Source organism: Lepidochelys kempii, chromosome 13 (genome assembly GCF_965140285.1).
Source record: "Lepidochelys kempii isolate rLepKem1 chromosome 13, rLepKem1.hap1, whole genome shotgun sequence".
NCBI lineage: Eukaryota > Metazoa > Chordata > Testudines > Cheloniidae > Lepidochelys > Lepidochelys kempii.
In genome coordinates this window covers 37,232,623-37,249,291 of record NC_136392.1, presented here as the reverse complement: position 1 = coordinate 37,249,291, position 16,669 = coordinate 37,232,623, and the positions used below count along the sequence as shown (strand labels likewise).

General features: G+C 51.5%; 1 protein-coding gene across 1 annotated transcript; it reads right to left on the bottom strand.

Annotated features, from left to right (window-relative positions):
• Positions 1-2,553: 2,553 nt before the first annotated feature.
• LOC140896639 (mast cell protease 1A) lies at positions 2,554-7,330 on the bottom strand. The gene is made up of 6 exons (XM_073308564.1): positions 7,273-7,330; positions 4,378-4,525; positions 3,692-3,827; positions 3,349-3,521; positions 3,043-3,142; positions 2,554-2,703 (listed from the first exon to the last, which is right to left on the bottom strand). The coding sequence occupies exons 1-6, from the start codon at positions 7,328-7,330 to the stop codon at positions 2,554-2,556; spliced, it is 765 nt and encodes a 254-aa protein (XP_073164665.1).
• Between the last annotated feature and the right edge of the window lie 9,339 nt (positions 7,331-16,669).

Genomic DNA, 16,669 nt, shown 5'->3' with positions numbered 1-16,669 from the left:
ACGAGGCAGTCGAGGCCAGTTGTGGGCAGTTTCGACCGGTTCCTCATGTCCGCCACTGACCGATAGTAACCGTCTGCACGAGGAAGCGTTCCTCCCTAGCTAGGCCGTCACAGAGACTTCCGCAGTCCCTTACAATACACAATGTCTGGGGTGGGGCGCTAGTATCAGGGTGATCAGAGCCACCGGCCTCCATCTCACACACAGGGGACAGGGGTGTGTTTTCTCACCCAGCACCGACACCGATCAGTGTTACCCACAGCCCACGGAAACAGGCGAGCTGGGGAAGGGCAGAACTTGCTGCTTGGAACAGTGACAGCAGCACAGAGATGCCCTAGAGGGGAGGCCCCACGGCTCATTCTGTACCCCCTGAACCAGCCAGTCTCCTGCCATGAGGCCGTATCACAGCTAGCCCCCACCACCAGAGGGGAAAGGCCTCAAGTCCATTCCCCACTCCCCTGAGCCAGCCTGTCCCCCATCCCAGGGCCGGTATCAGTCTCACCAATGCTGCATGGAGAGGCAAAATCCCTTCCCTGCTCCTATGCCTCTGTTTTTACAGCCCAGGCTCTGGCCAGTTTTGCCCCAGTGGTGCATGGGGAGTTCATGGTGTTGCTTGTTCACTGTAAGCGCCCCTAGATCCTTTGTTGAGCCCCAGTTCTCCAGGACACAGTCCCAGATCTGGGGAGGTGTCCACTTCCCTGGGGCTGAGATGGAGAATGCTGCATCTGCTGGATTCTCACCGCTGGGGTGTGACTGGGCCCAGCTCACTAAGTGCCCCAGCTTGCTCTCTGCACCTGCCCTGGCTTTGTCAGCATTTACCACACTGCTCAGTGCTGTGACATCTACAGATCTGGTGGCAGCTTGAGCTGGGATCCTGGGGTGACTCTGGTTTCTGGCGTCCAACCTGAGCAGGTCCAGGACTGTCAGATGACCAGGGCTGCATTGTGTTGGGTGCTGTACACTGTTTATTAGGTGTATTATGGTAGCGCCTAGAAGACCCAGTCAGGGCAAATAATCCCATTGCCACTGTAGGTGACTTGTTAGGTGTATTGCAGTAAAACCTAGGTGGACTCTGAGCTATGGCCTAGGACCCCAGTGTGCCAGGTGCTGTACAAACACAAAACACAGTGATGGCCCCTGTCCCCAGTTGCTCACAGTCTAGGTATAGGACAGGAGAAAACAAGTGGCTACAGACAGGCTGACGGGGAAGAACCAGGGGAACAATGAGATGACACTAATAGGCATTGGCAGATGGTGCCGTATCCCAGTCTGAGACGTCTCTTCCCAGAGCATCAGAGCTGGTCCATGGATCCCTGCTGCACTGGGCTAGGTTTGTGATGCATTTTCTTTGCAGGGGAGCTGTTGCAAACAGCAATGGAGTTTGCCTCCTGCCTGAATAGCCCTTGATTAGAGCCAGTCAGGCTGGGAGGACACACAGAGTCTCTTTGGGATCAGGCCTTGACATCTGGGCTGAGATGCCTGATAGCGGGACTGGCCTGCCAGCTGTTTGTGACCCCTCTGTCCCCAGACAGGTGTAGAGTGGAAGGGGAATGACGTACACGGGAAACTAAGAATACCTTGGTACTGATTTCTCCTCCAGTGGGCCTAAAGTGCACTCCTGTTGGCAGGGAGTTGGCCTAGGTGTCAGTGGTGGGATACCAGAGTAAATATCAGTCACACAGTGATTTGCTTTTTCACTGGTGATTTTCCTTGTCTTTCTAGCAGATCCGGCATGAATTACTCAAACCCAGGGGGTGAATTCACCACCAGGCCCAAAACCCTGGTTACACCTGCTAGGTACAATTTAGCTGGGAGTCCGAGGCTGGGGGGCATTCATTCAGTTCCCAGGAAGGCACCAATTCATTGTTTTGCAACTTCATTTTTACTCATTGCTGGCTAAGAAGCAGCGAGCGAAATGCACCAGGCCGCGTGGATGGGCAGGGCAGCGGAGGTTAGGGGGAGGTGCTCAGAGCTGTCATTTCAGCTGAAATCAGTTAGGTGCATAATTTCCCAATTTCCCTTCCCATGAACAAACTCCCACTCTCCTTGTCGGTGCTGGGAACAGGTGTCTTTGGAATGGGCGGTGGCTACCCCGGGGGAAATAACATGTGGAAAAGGCCCAGTGAGGATAGGGCAGGCTGCAGTTTTAACAGAAGTTAGCAGGTCAGGTAATGATGAGGATCTCCCATAAACGGTCACTCAACTGGCTGACATGGGGGAGGGCTACAAACTGCCGGGTCTGCCCCAGGGTTTGGATCGTGTCCGTTACCCCGGGGTAAATAAACCAGCTGGTTCCCTAGCAAAGACGCAGCCTAAGGGCCTGGGTTGGGATTGCCAAGGGAGTTGTGGGAGTTTGAATTGAACATGGCTCCTAACTCCCCGAGGCTCCCTGCCTTGATGCTCATGGGTGGGGCACTGCCTGAGAGGAGCGGTGTCTGGGGTGGGGGAGATCAGCCTGGGGGACTCAGCCCCTCTGCAAAGCAGGCCCTGCATCTGGGCCAATGCAAAGGGCAGAAGCGGCGCAGATCCAGCCCATGTAGCGATTCCCAGCACGGCTCAGGGCTGCAGCCTCCTCATTGTGGCCTGTATCCAGGGGATGAAGGTGGAGACTCTTGTGTAGACCCTTGGGGGGCTACCACTTATAGGCCCCCAAGAGACAATGCCCTGGGCTGTTTTCCCACACACCAGGGGGCCCCCAGAGTCACCCTGCGAAACAAAACAAGCCACAGATGGTGAAAAGCTCAGTGAGTCATTTCCCACTGCTCTTTAAACACTGGTGGACACTTTAGTGACACCCCCCCTGCTACCCAGATGGTCTCTGCTTGGGCCCCCCCACAGCCCAGCCTGTCTCAACAAACCCCCAACTCCTCCCAGTCAGTCTCTGTCCCCCGCCACCCCCCGAGAGAAGACCAGATATTTTCCCATTGCTTCGTACAGCACTTAGCGCAGCAGGGCCTGATCTCTGATCTTAGCTTGTGGGCCCAGCTGCAACAGCAGGAGCCTCGTTAATAATAAGGATTTATCAAGGACGCTTGGGAGTTTCACCTTAAAAGAGGCTTTACTCTCCTTTGGGTCCCCCCCACACATCATCGTGTAGCTGTTATATTTAGAATATGGCCCACCAGGATACTTCAGACACGTTAGGGGAGGGATAGCTCAGGGGGGAGGGATAGCTCAGTGGTTTGAGCATTGGCCTGCTAAACCCAGGGTTGTGAGTTCAATCCTTGAGGGGGCCATTTAGGGATCTGGGGCAAAAATTGGGGATTGGTCCTGCTTTGAGCAGGGGTTGGACTAGATGACCTCCTGAGGTCCCTTCCAACCTTGATATTCTATGATTCTATAAACGTCTGATCATCCAGCACCTTCAAATCCACCTCCTGGAGTTTATGGGGGAGCTCCTTGTTCTGTGCACTCGTCTGGCCCCAGCCGGCGACACTGCACACGGTCCCTGGTTGCACTCCCTGATGAGCCAGGGGGAGCGGGATGAGCCTGACCTGTTCATTGAGCTTTGCCTTGTGCTCCAGCTACAAACAAGAGAGGACACAAGCTCCAGGGTCAATCTGAAGGTCAGAGCTGATGATGGGTAGAGAGAGAATCCAAGAAGAGAGAAACTACAGCCAATGTAGATGGGATGAGGGTAGTACCTGCAGCAGTGTGAGGTCACTGCGGGAGGGGTGATGGGGTGGGGTGTTACCTGCAGCAGCATGAGGTCATTATTACGGGTCTCTCTGTTGTATTGCGGATGGGGGATCCGGCGGCGCACGGAGAGTTTCTGTTGGCTCGGTTCCCCTTGGTTAATGTCATGGGCTCCCAGGCACACACTGATCTTGCTGTAAAAGCCAAGAGCAAGACATGGACATTTGGGGCAGGAGTGTACTGAGGTGGGGGGTGGGCACATGTTGGTCTGACATAAGTACTGATCTTGTGGGGACAGGGCAGCATGGGACACTCAGGCACTGATCTCAGACGCCTTCATTCCCCTTGACCCCTGGGTCTCAGCTCCCCTCCAGACGGGGGACCCCTCCCAGCTAGATCCAGACAGGGGTCTATGCCCAGTTGCCCCCACCCCAGAGCCCTGCAGAGCTGTCCTGGGGCTGTGAGCCCCTCCCTGTCCCATCTGGGCAATGGGCCAGACCCCAGCTGGTGCCAATGGCTGTGGCTCCATTGATTTACCCAGAGCTGTATCTGGACCATGGTTTGCAGAGGCTCCTAGAGACACGGCGACGCCCCCTGACCAGGTCATGTCCCTGGGCTCTGCTCTCCCAGCCTGTCACACTAACTGCTCCTTCCCTGCAACCTGTGACAGCACCAGAGCTCCCGGCTCCCCCATCACCCGCTAACCCCGACCTGCCCCGACATCCCCAGCACAGAGGTGCTTACTCTCCATTGCAGTGAGCGGCCGTCAGCACGAAGTTCTCCGCCACCAGGAACCCTCCGCAGCGATAGCTCTTGTCCCCACGTTTTATTTGCAGACAGGCCATGTAGGGTCTAGAGTGGGGCTGGGCTTTCCGGCCTCCGATGATCTCGCCTGTGTGGGGACCAGGTTCATATAAAGAGTCCCACTGTCTCCTTGGGCCGAGCTGGGACCGAGCTCCCCATCCCAAAGGGGAGTCCCCACAGCCTCAAACCACCCCCTGTGGTGCTCTCCCTGGGGGATCCGTGTGCCTGGAACTCTGCCCCATCCTGAGCTCTGCCCCAAACTGGACACCCCATGGGGCCAGAGGATAAAACTAAAGCTCTGACCTCGCGAGGTGGAGAATTGGAGCAAAACGCACCGGGAGTGGGTCAGTAATCGCACTGCCTTGAGGTAACGGCTTTGGGTGTCAACATCAGCCAGAACGCCACTGACAGGTCCCCTGCTGACATTTCACCTTCTCCAGCAACCCCTAGTGACAATCCAGGGCTGGTCCAAAGCTGCCCCTCCAAACTGCTTTTGTACAGAAAATCAGATTGTCTAGACAATGAAAAGTTTTCCAGAAGGCATCTCCTCTCCTCAAACATTTTGGCTTTTCTTTTTTTTTTTTGAAAACTGATTGTTCCCCCCCCCAGTTTTTGACAGTTTTCAGCTGAAAATGTGTGAGTTTTTAGTCACCAAAACAATTTTAATTTTGGTCACACTACAGACGAAGATGGAGTGGCAAGGTATGAAAGGGAAACATGCTGCCCCCCATCTGTTTAGCCCTGCTGCCTTCGCAGCCCTTCAGCCATTACTGCTTTTGTTTCTCCAAATGTTACCAAGATTGCCAGGATCTATGGCAACGTTATGCAGACCTGGCCAGCAAATTTGAACTAAACACTCATCCTCTGAAAAAGCATTGGGAGAAGGAACCAGGCCAATAATTTTCTGCTAACCAAATGGAAACAAATTGTAGCCCATGCTCCGAACTGCTCCTTGGAGCTACATTTCAGATGAATTCCACAGGAAATCCTATGGAGGATGCATTGGACCCCTCTTCAACTGTTCAATGCACGTGCTGCTAAATCAGCTGTGACACAGAAGGTGCTGACTTCACCCATATGCTCATAGACCAGTAGGCTTTGGGCAGAACTGAAGGGGACAGTGTTTTTTCCCCCCATCAAATAAAATTAAACCTGTAATTTTCAACCTAGTGGGTGTTAACTGGAAGCAGAATAAAACAGAAAGACTTTGGCTAAGCAGAGCACTAACAGCAGTGAAAAGCAAGTACCGCCAAAACGGAAATCCAAAAAACAACCAACAATCAAAGATTAGAGCATAGACATCCTCAGCTTGGCTGCCAAGGGAAAGAGCTATCGACTGTTACAGAGATTCCCAAGAGAAGTTGTTAGAGATATGAGATGCTTTCCTGGAAGTATCTGATCATCCTGTCAAATTCATGGGTCCACCTCACCACCCCGCTTCCCTACCCACTTCCTTCCACTCCCTGTATCTATGCCTCTCATTTGAATTTTGCTTCTAGCCTTTATCTTACTTTAATAATTTTTCTTTAACTAGCAGGATTTTTATAAAGCATATTTTGTTTGTAAATTGTGGAATACAATAAGTGATTGATATTCTAACCATTCATATTATAGATAACTAAATGTTTCAAGCTTAGCAAAGGTGCGGTAGCAAATACTTAATATCTTATGAGGTTTTTATGCATTATTAGAAGTTTATGTATATTTTGCTGTTTGTTTTCTGTCTCTATATATCTTTTGAAAAAATAAAAATAAATTACTAGAAAAACAAATTACTTTGGGCGTTTTCAATGAAAAGTCGAAATTTCCCAGGGAAAAACTTTTCTGACCAACTCTGAACACGTCTCAGCCCACGTGGATGAAGTCAAAGCTAGACAATTGGTGTAAAGACATCAGGGTGGAGGTGACGGGCGGGGGAGAGCTGGTGAAGCTGAAGGACAACGTAGGCAGAAGAACAAATGGGGATAAACTGGGCAGGGATAGATGGAGGTGGAAGTGAGAGGGTCTCTAACCATCAGAGGGATGTAGGACTTAGGAATTGCCAGACTGCATGGTTTGTTTTAACCTTGTGCAAATGCACGTCCTGAGACACTTGTATGGGTTGAAGGCTGGTTCTCTGAGGTTAACTGGCCCCTGGGAAGTTTCCGATGCTTTGGCCAGGTTTAAATCAATATCAGGGCAGCCACAGGCAGAGCTGACCCAGTTGAACTACAGATGTGGTTTAAAATCAGGTTAATTAAAGCCATACAAGTGTGTGTGCAGCTCACATCTGAACGTTTTAACAGACGACTCATGGATGTTAGTTTGACGTCCATATGAAGGAGGCTGTTTTGACAGTCTGGTGCTGTTATTTGCATATGGTGCCACCAACCCAGAGGAGGGCCCCGTTCTGCCGGGTGCTGCGCAGACCCTCAGGGAAAGTCAGTCCCTTCCCTAAAGAACTTCGATTTAAAATGACAGCACAGACATAGGAAGAATGAGCTAGAACCCAGGAGTCCTGGCTGTCACCCCCAAGCTCTACTCTAATCACTAGACCCCACTCCCAAGCAGGGACTAGAATCCAGGCGTCTTGGCTCCCAGTCCCCACTTGAGATACCCCAGTGTCTCTCTCCTGCTCTCAAGCTCTCTGTGTGTCTCTCGGGGGCTTTATCTCAGTACCAGCTCCACCACCCAGACTCCTTCACCCCCACCTCCAAACCCGTCCCTAGCCAGGTCCTGGGAGCCAGCGATCACCCTGGCAGAAGCATCTGACTCTGGGGAGGATCCAGGATTTGCAAACAGCCCAGAGGAGCTCCCGGCTCTACTCCCCATGATCCCTGATGCCCCCGCACTCACCAGCCCCAGCCCAGGGGGGCAGGAGAAAGGCCGCCGGCAGCAGGATCAGGATCAGCATCGTCACCGTCTGGGGAAAGTGACAGTGCTCAAGCCCCAGTCCTGGGGGATTTATAGAGCCAGCAGCAAACCACAGGTCACGTACGCGCCCCCCTCACGGGGAGCTGGGACCACACACAGGCACCCTCAGAAACCTCAGCATCATTCCACTGACACATGGGGGCACGAGGGAGGGAGCTGGGTCTGGAAAATAACCTCTCTCGAGGGGAAGGAGCCTGGGACGGGGCATCTCTCACCTGGTGCTGGGCTCATCTGGAGTTCGCCCGTCTCCTCTGCTCCAGCAGCTCATCTAGTGGGGACTGCAGCCGATGCTGAGTCACCCGCTGGCTTGGCTCAGCTCCCCGCTTCTGCCCCAGCGTGCGTCTCAGAGCAGTAAGAAGGGGATGGGGGCCATGCTGGGACTTCCTGTAGCCCAGCCACCGAGCCCACGGCAGAAATTCTCCCAGAGGATGTGGAGCACATAGTCCACCCATGGTGGACATGGGGGAGCACAGATACCATGGTGATGGGCGATGGGGAAGGCCCTAAACAGGCGGTGCAAATGTCCCCACACAACAGGGGTGACCACTTGGAAATGTGACTCTGGCTGTCCAGACGTTTGAACATCTCACGCGCCTACAATTCTGGGCCCCAGAAAGTGGCTTCAAATTGCCCTGAGGCCCCGGCCCTATTTCTCCATCAAGCTCCAAGCTCTCCTGAAATGCCTTGGTGTATTTCGTAAAGACCCAGCAACAGGAGTCATGGGATCACCTGCGAATTTCGACTTCTCTTGTGGTAAATTGGACATTTTGAGCCCACGAAGCTGCAGAGAAGAGCTTGAAGACATGACCCCTAAAGATATAAAGCCCCCTGGTCTTCTCCTTCACCATCCCACTCCCTCAGGGTGCCCTAATACGACTGAGACAGCACCCACAGAGCATGAGAACCCCCTATTCTCTCTCAGAGGAAGTCCTCTAATCGCCCACAAGCGGCATCTTCATGGACTGTCTAAGGAGGGGGCGGCAGTTCTGCCTGGGCCCAGAAGGGTTGCAGCCCCAGCTGAGTGGGGACAGGAAACCTTAGGGTCAGGTTCCCAGTGCATAGGTGGGTGCGAGGCTGTCCTGGGGCATGTACACCCAGTCACATGACAGGAAGAAAGGACGGGCCCCCAACACCTGCAGACACTCAGCGTCTTGGGCTCTGCACAGCTGGGGCTGTGTCCAGTCTGGTCCGCCCTACGGGATCAATTGACTTGGCCTCTGATACTTGCTGCCGTGGCGTTTTTTTGTGGAGTTGACGTACCCGCAGTGGCAATGGCCTGGAGGATAAAACCCTCCCATCTGCAGCAGGCTGTCAGCCCTGAGGCCTGACTGACAAGCTCAGCATCTGAGCAGGGACATCTCCCTGTCTCCCTGGCAGTGAAAGGTGTGTCCCCACACACGGCCGTGTCACGAACGGAAACAGTTCTCAGAGTCAGATGTTAGGGAGCACAAACGGAGCTCTCTGAGGGCCTGAGTCCAGGACTGGGATGGTGGGTCTGCAGGACGGGATTGAGGGTCACCGGCAGAGATTACCCATGCCTGCCCATAGTGGGGGCACAGAATGAGGGCAGCAGGTTTCAGCAGTGCTATCCAGCATGCTCAGTCCATGTGAGCATGGTCCGTATAAGCTAAACAGCAAATCTGGGGGAGCATTTGTGGTCACATACCACCCCCCCACACCAAACGGCCTCTGGCCTGCACCAGCAAGACTGTTAAATGTCTACATCTTTCTCTGCAAATTGTTATTTCTCCACTCCCCATGGGCTGAGTCATTTCCTTCTTCTCCTGGTTCTTAGAAAACTTTCAAGACCAGCTTTGTTTTCTCGGTGTGATGTTTCATAACTGCCTGGCCCCTGGCTAGCTGGTCTCCAGATAACGGGCAACGGAAGGGAACAAAGCTCAGTTTGTGCGACAGGCTGGGAGAGCGGAGCCTGGGGCTGAGGGGGCATTGCAGTGTCTCTCGGGGCCTCTGCAAACCGTGGTCCAGATCCAACACTGGGTAAATCAGTGGAGCTACGTCCCATTGACACCAGCTGGGCTCTGGCCCACTGTCCCGATCGGGGCGGGGCGGGGGGGGGGGGGGGGGGGGCTCACAGCCCAAGGACAGCTCTGCAGCAGAAGCCGGGGAGTTGTCTTTCTCTTACAATCTGTTGGGGGGTGTCAGAGATATTTTGGGTGTCACGTCCACAATGTCTGGGGTGGGGCACTGGTATCAGGGTGCTCAGAGCCACCTGCCTTTATCTCACACGCAGTGGGACGGGGTGTGTTTTCTCACCCTGCATCAATACCAATCAGTGTTACCCACAGCCCATGGAAACAGGCGAGCTGGGGAAGGGCAGAACTTGGTGCTTGGAACAGTGACAGCAGGACAGAGATGCCCTAGAGGGGAAATGGCCCACATCTCATCTCACCCCCTGAACCAGCCAGTCCCCTGCCATGGGGCTGGCTCACAGCAGGCATCCCCTATCGGGCAAAGGTCCCATGTGTATTCCCCACCCCCTGGAGCCAGCCTTTCCCCCATCCCAGGGCCGGTATTAGTCTCACCAATGCTGCATAGAGAGGCAAAATCCCCTCCCTGCTCCTATGCCCCTGGTTTTACAGCCCAGGCTCTGGCCAGTTTTGCCCCTGCGGTGTGTGGGGAGCTCACGGCACTGCTTCTTCACTGTGTACCTTCCTAGATCCTTTGTAGAGCCCCAGTTCTCCAGGACAGAGTTCCAGCTCTGGGGAGGTGGCCAGGTCTCTTGTACCAAGATGGAGGACATTTCATTGGCTGGATTCACCACCCTGGTGTGTGACTGGGCTCAGATCACCAAGCGTCCCAGCTTGATCCCTGTACATGCCCCTGCCTTGTCATACCACTTTGCCCAGTCCTGTGGCACCCACAGAACTGATGGCAGCTTGAGCTCAGACACTGGGGTGATGCCAGTTTTGGGTGTTCAACCTGAGACATTCAGCGTGGCCGGGACTGTCAGAGTAGCAGGGCCCCATTGTGCTGGAGCTGTACTGTATTAATTACATTTATTATGGTGGCCCATAGAAGACCAGGTCATGGCAAAGGATCTCATTGTGCCAGGTGCTGTACATTATTTATTAGGTGTACTACGGTAGCACCTATGTGCCCCAGCCATGGCCCAGGACAGTGAACGGCAGGACAGGCAAACAGAGGGAGTTTGCCTGGGATTTCGCCTGGTGGGAGTTCCCACGGAGTTGTTTGCCTTTCAGGCTTCTGTGTGCAGTAAACACAACATATGGATAGTGAGCAATCAGCTGTTGTGACCTGCACAGGATGTTCCAAGTTTGTCTTATCCCAAAGGATAGAAGCGACTTCATCTGTACGAAATGCAAGCTGGTCTCCATATTGGAAGAGACGGTTAAGGGACTAGAGACCCAAGTATCAACCCTGCGATGCGTCAGAGAGAATGAAGAGTTTCTGCATAGAAGCCGGCGTGTAGTCCTGCAGGCACAGCATGCTGAGGAGTCAGAGAGGGCAGAACGGGGAGGAAAAGTGGCAGGGTGTGACCTCCAGGAGGAGGAGAACTCAGGTACCCCCAGTGCAGACAGAGGTAAGAAACCATTTTCAGGCTCGCTGCCCAGGTACTATGGCGGAGAATGGTTTGGAACAGGTATCTGAGGGAAGGGATTAGGAGACCCCTTGGCCCGGAAGGCATGGGATGCATTGTCCTAGGGATGGGGTTTCCATGACCACCACTCCCAAGAGGAGGAGATGGGTGGTGGTGGTCGGGGACTCGCTCCTAAGGGGGACGGAGTCATCCATCTGCCGTCCAGACCAGGAAACGCGAGAAGTCTGCTGCTTGCCTGGAGCGACAATCCAGGATGTGACGGAGTGTCTGCTGAGACTGATCAAGCCCTCGGACCGCTACCCCTTCCTGCTTCTCCACGTGGGCACCAATGATACTGCCAAGAATTTCCTTGAGCGGGTCACTGCAGGCTACGTGGCTCTGGGAAGAAGGATAAAGGAGTTTGAGGCACAAGTCGTGTTCTCGTCCATCCTCCCCATTGAAGGAAAAGGCCCAGGTAGGGACCATCGAGTTCTGGAGGGAAATGTGTGGTTGCACAGGTGGTGTTGGCTTTGGATTCTTCGACCGTGGGATGTTGGTCCAGGAAGGAGGAGTGCTAGGAAGAGATGGGACCCACCCAATATGTTCCACCTTGTTCTTAGCTGTGACACCCGGAAAACCTTTTCCAGCCCTTGAGAAGAACTCTATGTAAGCTCCAAAACTTGTCTCTCTCACCAATAGAAGTCAGTCCAATAAAAGATATAACCACCTTGTCTTTTTTATTTTTAATGAGATTACAGGTGTGGTTGATACAGATAACAGTATTGGAGTAATATACTGTTAGGTGACTTGATACTACACAGGTTGATGAAAGATCTAGAATGATATAAGATTACCATGATCCATGGTAGGTTTTAACATAGGTTTAACATAGGTTAAAAGCTGTCTTAATTATAGATCTCAGAATGACATTGTAAATGGGAAATCATCAGCAAATGGGTGTTTTTCTTGTGAGGTGAGGGATTGGTACTTGGCCCAATGCAATTTACCATTTTTATCAATGCCCTGGAAGAAAACACAAAAGATCACAGATAACAATTGCAGATGACACAAAGATTGGAGGAGTAATAAATAATGCAGAGGACAGGCACTGATAAGGAGTGATCTGGATTGTTTGGTAAACTGGGCACAAGCAAACTTTATGCATTTTAACATGGCTAAATGTTAATGTGGCAAAGAGTCCTGTGGCACCTTATCGACTAACAGACATGTTGGAGCAGAAGCTTTTGTGGGTCAATCCCCACATCATCGGATTCATGTAGTGGAAATTTCCAGAAGCTGGTAGAAATATGCAAGCAAGAATCAGGCTAGGGATAACGAGGTTAGTTCAATCAGGGAGGATGAGGCCCTCTTCTAGCAGTGGAGGTGTGAACACCAAGGGAGGAGAAACTGCTTTTGTAGCTGGCGAGCCAGTCCCAGTCTGTGTTTAACCCTCAGCTGATGGTGTCCAATTTGCAAGTGAACTGAAGTTCAGCAGTTTCTCGTTGAAGTCTGGTCCTGAAGTTTTTTTGCTGTAGGATGGCTGCCTTGAAATCTACTACTGTGTGCCCAGGGAGGTGGAAGTGTTCTACAGGGTTTTGTATATTGCCATTCCTAATATCTGATTTGTGTCCATTTATCCTTTTACGTAGGAACTGTCCAGTTTGGCCAATGTACATAGCAGAGGGGCATTGCTGGCACATGATGGCGTAGATTACATTAGTGGATGGGCAGGTGAATGAATGAACCAACAGAACTCCACTGGCCATCACATACAGTCCTCAGCTAAAACCTCTCCAAGGCATCATCAGTGATCTACAACCCATCCTGGACAACGATCCCCCACTTTCACAGGCCTTGGGAGGCAGGCCAGTCCTCGCCCACAGACAACCCACCAACCTGAAGCATATTCTCACCAGCAACTACACACCGCACCACAGTAACTCTAACTCAGGAATCAATCCATGCAACAAACCTCAATGCCAACTCTGCCCACATATCTACACCAGCGACACCATCAAAGGATCTAACCAGATCAGCCACACCGTCACTGGTTTATTCACCTGCCGGTCCACTAATGTAATCTACGCCATCATGTGCCAGCATTTATGGGATATTTCAGGTACCACCTGCATCCCATCTTTTAGTACGTAATCTAGCTAGGTATGTGTTAAATTATGAATTCTTTAAATGGCTGAGAAAAGAAGTGTGCTGAATAGAATGACAATTCCTGTCTGTGTGTCTTTTTTGTAACTTAAGGTTTTGCCTAGAGGGATTCTCTATGTTTTGAATCTAATTACCCTGTAAGGTATCTACCATCCTGATTTTACAGAGCTGATTCCTTTACTTCTATTAAAAGTCTTCTTGTAAGAAAACTGAATGCTTTTTCATTGTTCTAAGATCCAAGGGTTTGGGTCTGTGGTCACCTATGAAAATTGGTGAGGACTTTTACCAAACCTTCCCCAGGAAGTGGGGTGCAAGGGTTAGGAGGATTTTGGGGGGAAAGACGTGTCCAAACTACGTTTCCCAGTAAACCCAGTTAGAGTTTGGTGGTGGCAGTGGAAATTCCAAGAGCAAAGAGTAAAATTAATTTGTACCTTGGGGAAGTTTTAACCTAAGCTGGTAAAAGTAAGCTTGGGAGATTTTCATGCAGGTCCCCACATCTGTACCCTAGAGTTCAGAGTGGGGAAGGAACCTTGACATGGTGGCAGAGTGGTGGGATTAACCTGAAATCCTTCTGAGATCAATTTGAGATTTTTTGAACCAGAAAAACAGATTTAAAAAGGAATTTTTTTTCCTTTGGGACTGCTGGAAAGGAGGTCCAACTGAAAGCAGCTAGTTTTTTCTCTGCTTTGGGGCCAGAGCAGAGACAAAAGGGGATTATCTTTGTAAATTGCAGGTTTTCTTTGCCTGGAGGCAGAGTAGTTAATCTCCTGCAGGGAAATATACAGTCTTCACAAACCTGAGGGGTTTTTTTTCCCTAAAAGTAAACCGGGGGGGGGGGCGTGTTCTACCCATTTGCCTGGAGACAAAAGTGGCAGGGGTTTTTTTTAGGATTTTGATTTTTTTTTGCAAGGAGCACAGGTTTGAAAAGGAATCTTTTTTTTCCTTTGGGCTGCTGGTAAGCAGGTTTCCAAGTAGTTGGAGGTTTTTTGCTTTGATTTGGGGCCAGAGCAGAGACAAAGGGAATTGTCTTTTTCTGTAGGCTGACAATCACTATCAGAGGATAGGTATCCTATTCCAGCACAGCAAAATTTTACAGCCAAGTTTTCTTTGTTTATTTCTAAACCTCGGGTGTAAAGTTAGTTAAAAACAGAGAGGTTAGGATGACAGAATCCAGGGCTCAACAAAAGCTGGAATTAGCCAGATTTCAGGCTGAGGAAAAACAAAAGAAACATGAAAGACAGATAGAGCTCATGCGGCTGGAGAAGGAGGTACAGGAGGCTGCCCACAGGAGGGAAATGGAGGCAAGGAAGCATGTGGAGGAGGAGAAGGAAAAAGAGAGGAAGCATGTGGAGGAGGATAAGGAAAAAAAGAGGAAGCATGTGGAGGAGGAGAACGAAAAAGAGAGGAAGCATGAACTGGAGATGGAGAAGGTAAAAGCTCAGCAGAATATACCAACAAATCCTAGCAATCCTTCTACAGGTACCACTTCCCATCCCAGAAAGTTCCCCACCTACAAGGCAGGCGATGATATGGAGGCCTTCTTAGAAAACTTCAAAAGGGCCTGCCTTGGGTACAGCATTTCTACCGACCAATACATGGTAGAACTGAGGCCGCAGCTCAGTGGACCCTTAGCTGAGTTGGCGGCTGAAATGCCTAGAGAACACATGAACAAGTATGAACTGTTTAAATCCAAGGCGAGAGTCAGAATTGGGATAACACCCGAGCATTCTCGTCGGAGGTTCAGAGCCCTAAGGTGGAAACCAGACGTGTCATTTACCTGATATGCCCACCACATTGTGAAACATTGGGATGCCTGGATATCAGGAGCAAGTGTTGAATCTCCAGTAAATTTGCCCTTCCTAATGCAAATGGAACAATTCTTAGAGGGTGTTCCTGAGGAAATAGAAAGATACATCCTAGATGGGAAGCCCAAAACTGTAATCGAGGCAGGAGAGATTGGAGCCAGATGGGTGGAGGTGGCAGAGAAGAAGAAAACTGGTCGCAGTTGGAGTGGAGACCAGAAGGGACAACACCAGACCACACCCTATTACCGGGAGCCGCCCAAGGCCCCACCTACCTCCCAAAGAACCCTCCAGACACCTTATTGTCCCACCACCCAGTTCTCCAGCAACTCATCTCGCCCCAGTGACCTGTCAGCTGGACGATGTTTTAAATGTAATGAGCTGGGGCATGTAAAGGCCAACTGCCCCAAGAACCCCAACAGATTACAGTTCATTGCACCGGAATCACACCAAAGATCCACAGGCCCAGATGCCTCCCAGATACCCTTGGAGCGGAGGGAAACTGTGAGTGTGGGCGGGAAGAAGGTCACCGCGTGGAAGGACACCGGAGCACAAGTGTCAGCTATCCATGCTTCCTTAGTGGACCCCAATTTAATCAACCCAGAGATCCAAGTGACGATTCAACCCTTCAAGTCCAACTCTTTCAATTTGCCTACAGCCATGTTGCCTGTCCAGTACCAGGGCTGGTCAGGTACGTGGACTTTTGCAGTCTATGATGATTATCCCATCCCCATGCTGTTGGGGGAAGACTTGGCCAATCATGTGAAGTGGGCCAAGAGGGTGGGAATAGTCACCCACAGCCAGGCTAAACAAGCCATGAGGCCTAGCTCTGTTCCATAAACTTCTATCAGGACCCAGTCAGAGGTGATGCAAAAATAGAAAATTGTCTGTAAAATCAAAATTTTATGTGAAAAAATTCAGTTTTGAATAAACTGCCTTTTCCACGGGTATATCATTCTGCCCATCTCTAGATTTCACTCTCTGCCCACCCATTTCCAGGCCGGTTCTGTACGGTGGAAAGGGCTTGGCCTTCAGAGACAGAAAGCAACTGTCACACAGTCTGAGAACTCTCTTGGACAGGCTGGGCTGGGAAATGCCAGTCACTGATGTTCTTCTCCTTCCGCGAATCAGGCGGGCCCCTGGTGTGTGACGGGGTGGTCCAGGGCATTGTCTCCAATGGATATCTGGACATGCGTCGCCCCAGCATATACACGAGAATCACCAAATGTGTCCTCTGGATCAACGAAATTTTGATTTTACAGACAATTTTCTATTTTTGCATGGGGAAAATTGAAATGAAATATTTCATACCATGGCAGTTCCATGCAAATCCGAATATTTCGTAGTTAGGAATCAGTTCAACAAAATGTTAAACTGCTTTTTGCTATCCGTGCATTGGCTCATAGGCATTGACTCCATGGGAGCTCCAGGGCTGGAGTACGCATGGGGCAAAATTACTGGGTACTCAGCACCCTCCAGCAGCCCAGCTCCTCCTCTTCCCCCTCTCCCCAGCATCTCTCGCCCACCAGCAGCTCCGTTGACCAATTACTCCCCCTCCCTCCGAGGGCCTTCCACCCCCAGCAAAACACCTGTTCAGGATGCTCCTGGAGGAAGGGTGAGGAGCAGGGTAAACTGAGGCACAGAGGGGGGCAGGGACATGCCAAAGGTCACCCAGCAGCAGAGTTGGGAACAGAACCCTGGCATCCTGAGGTGCAGGCCTGGGGTCTGGCTACTAGACCACACTACTTCCCCACAACTCACAGCAGCTCAGTCAGGCATGCCCGGGGCCTGCGGC

Coding starts and splice junctions, on each gene's coding strand:
- LOC140896639 (XM_073308564.1), bottom strand. CDS start 7,330: ATGCTGATCCTGATCCTGCTGCCGGCGGCCTTTCTCCTGCCCCCCTGG. Junction 3,828..4,377: donor GCCGCTCACTGCAATGGAGA/GTAAGCACCTCT, acceptor TGGCTTTTACAG/CAAGATCAGTGTGTGCCTGG. Junction 2,704..3,042: donor AGAGTAAAGCCTCTTTTAAG/GTGAAACTCCCA, acceptor TTTGTTTCGCAG/GGTGACTCTGGGGGCCCCCT.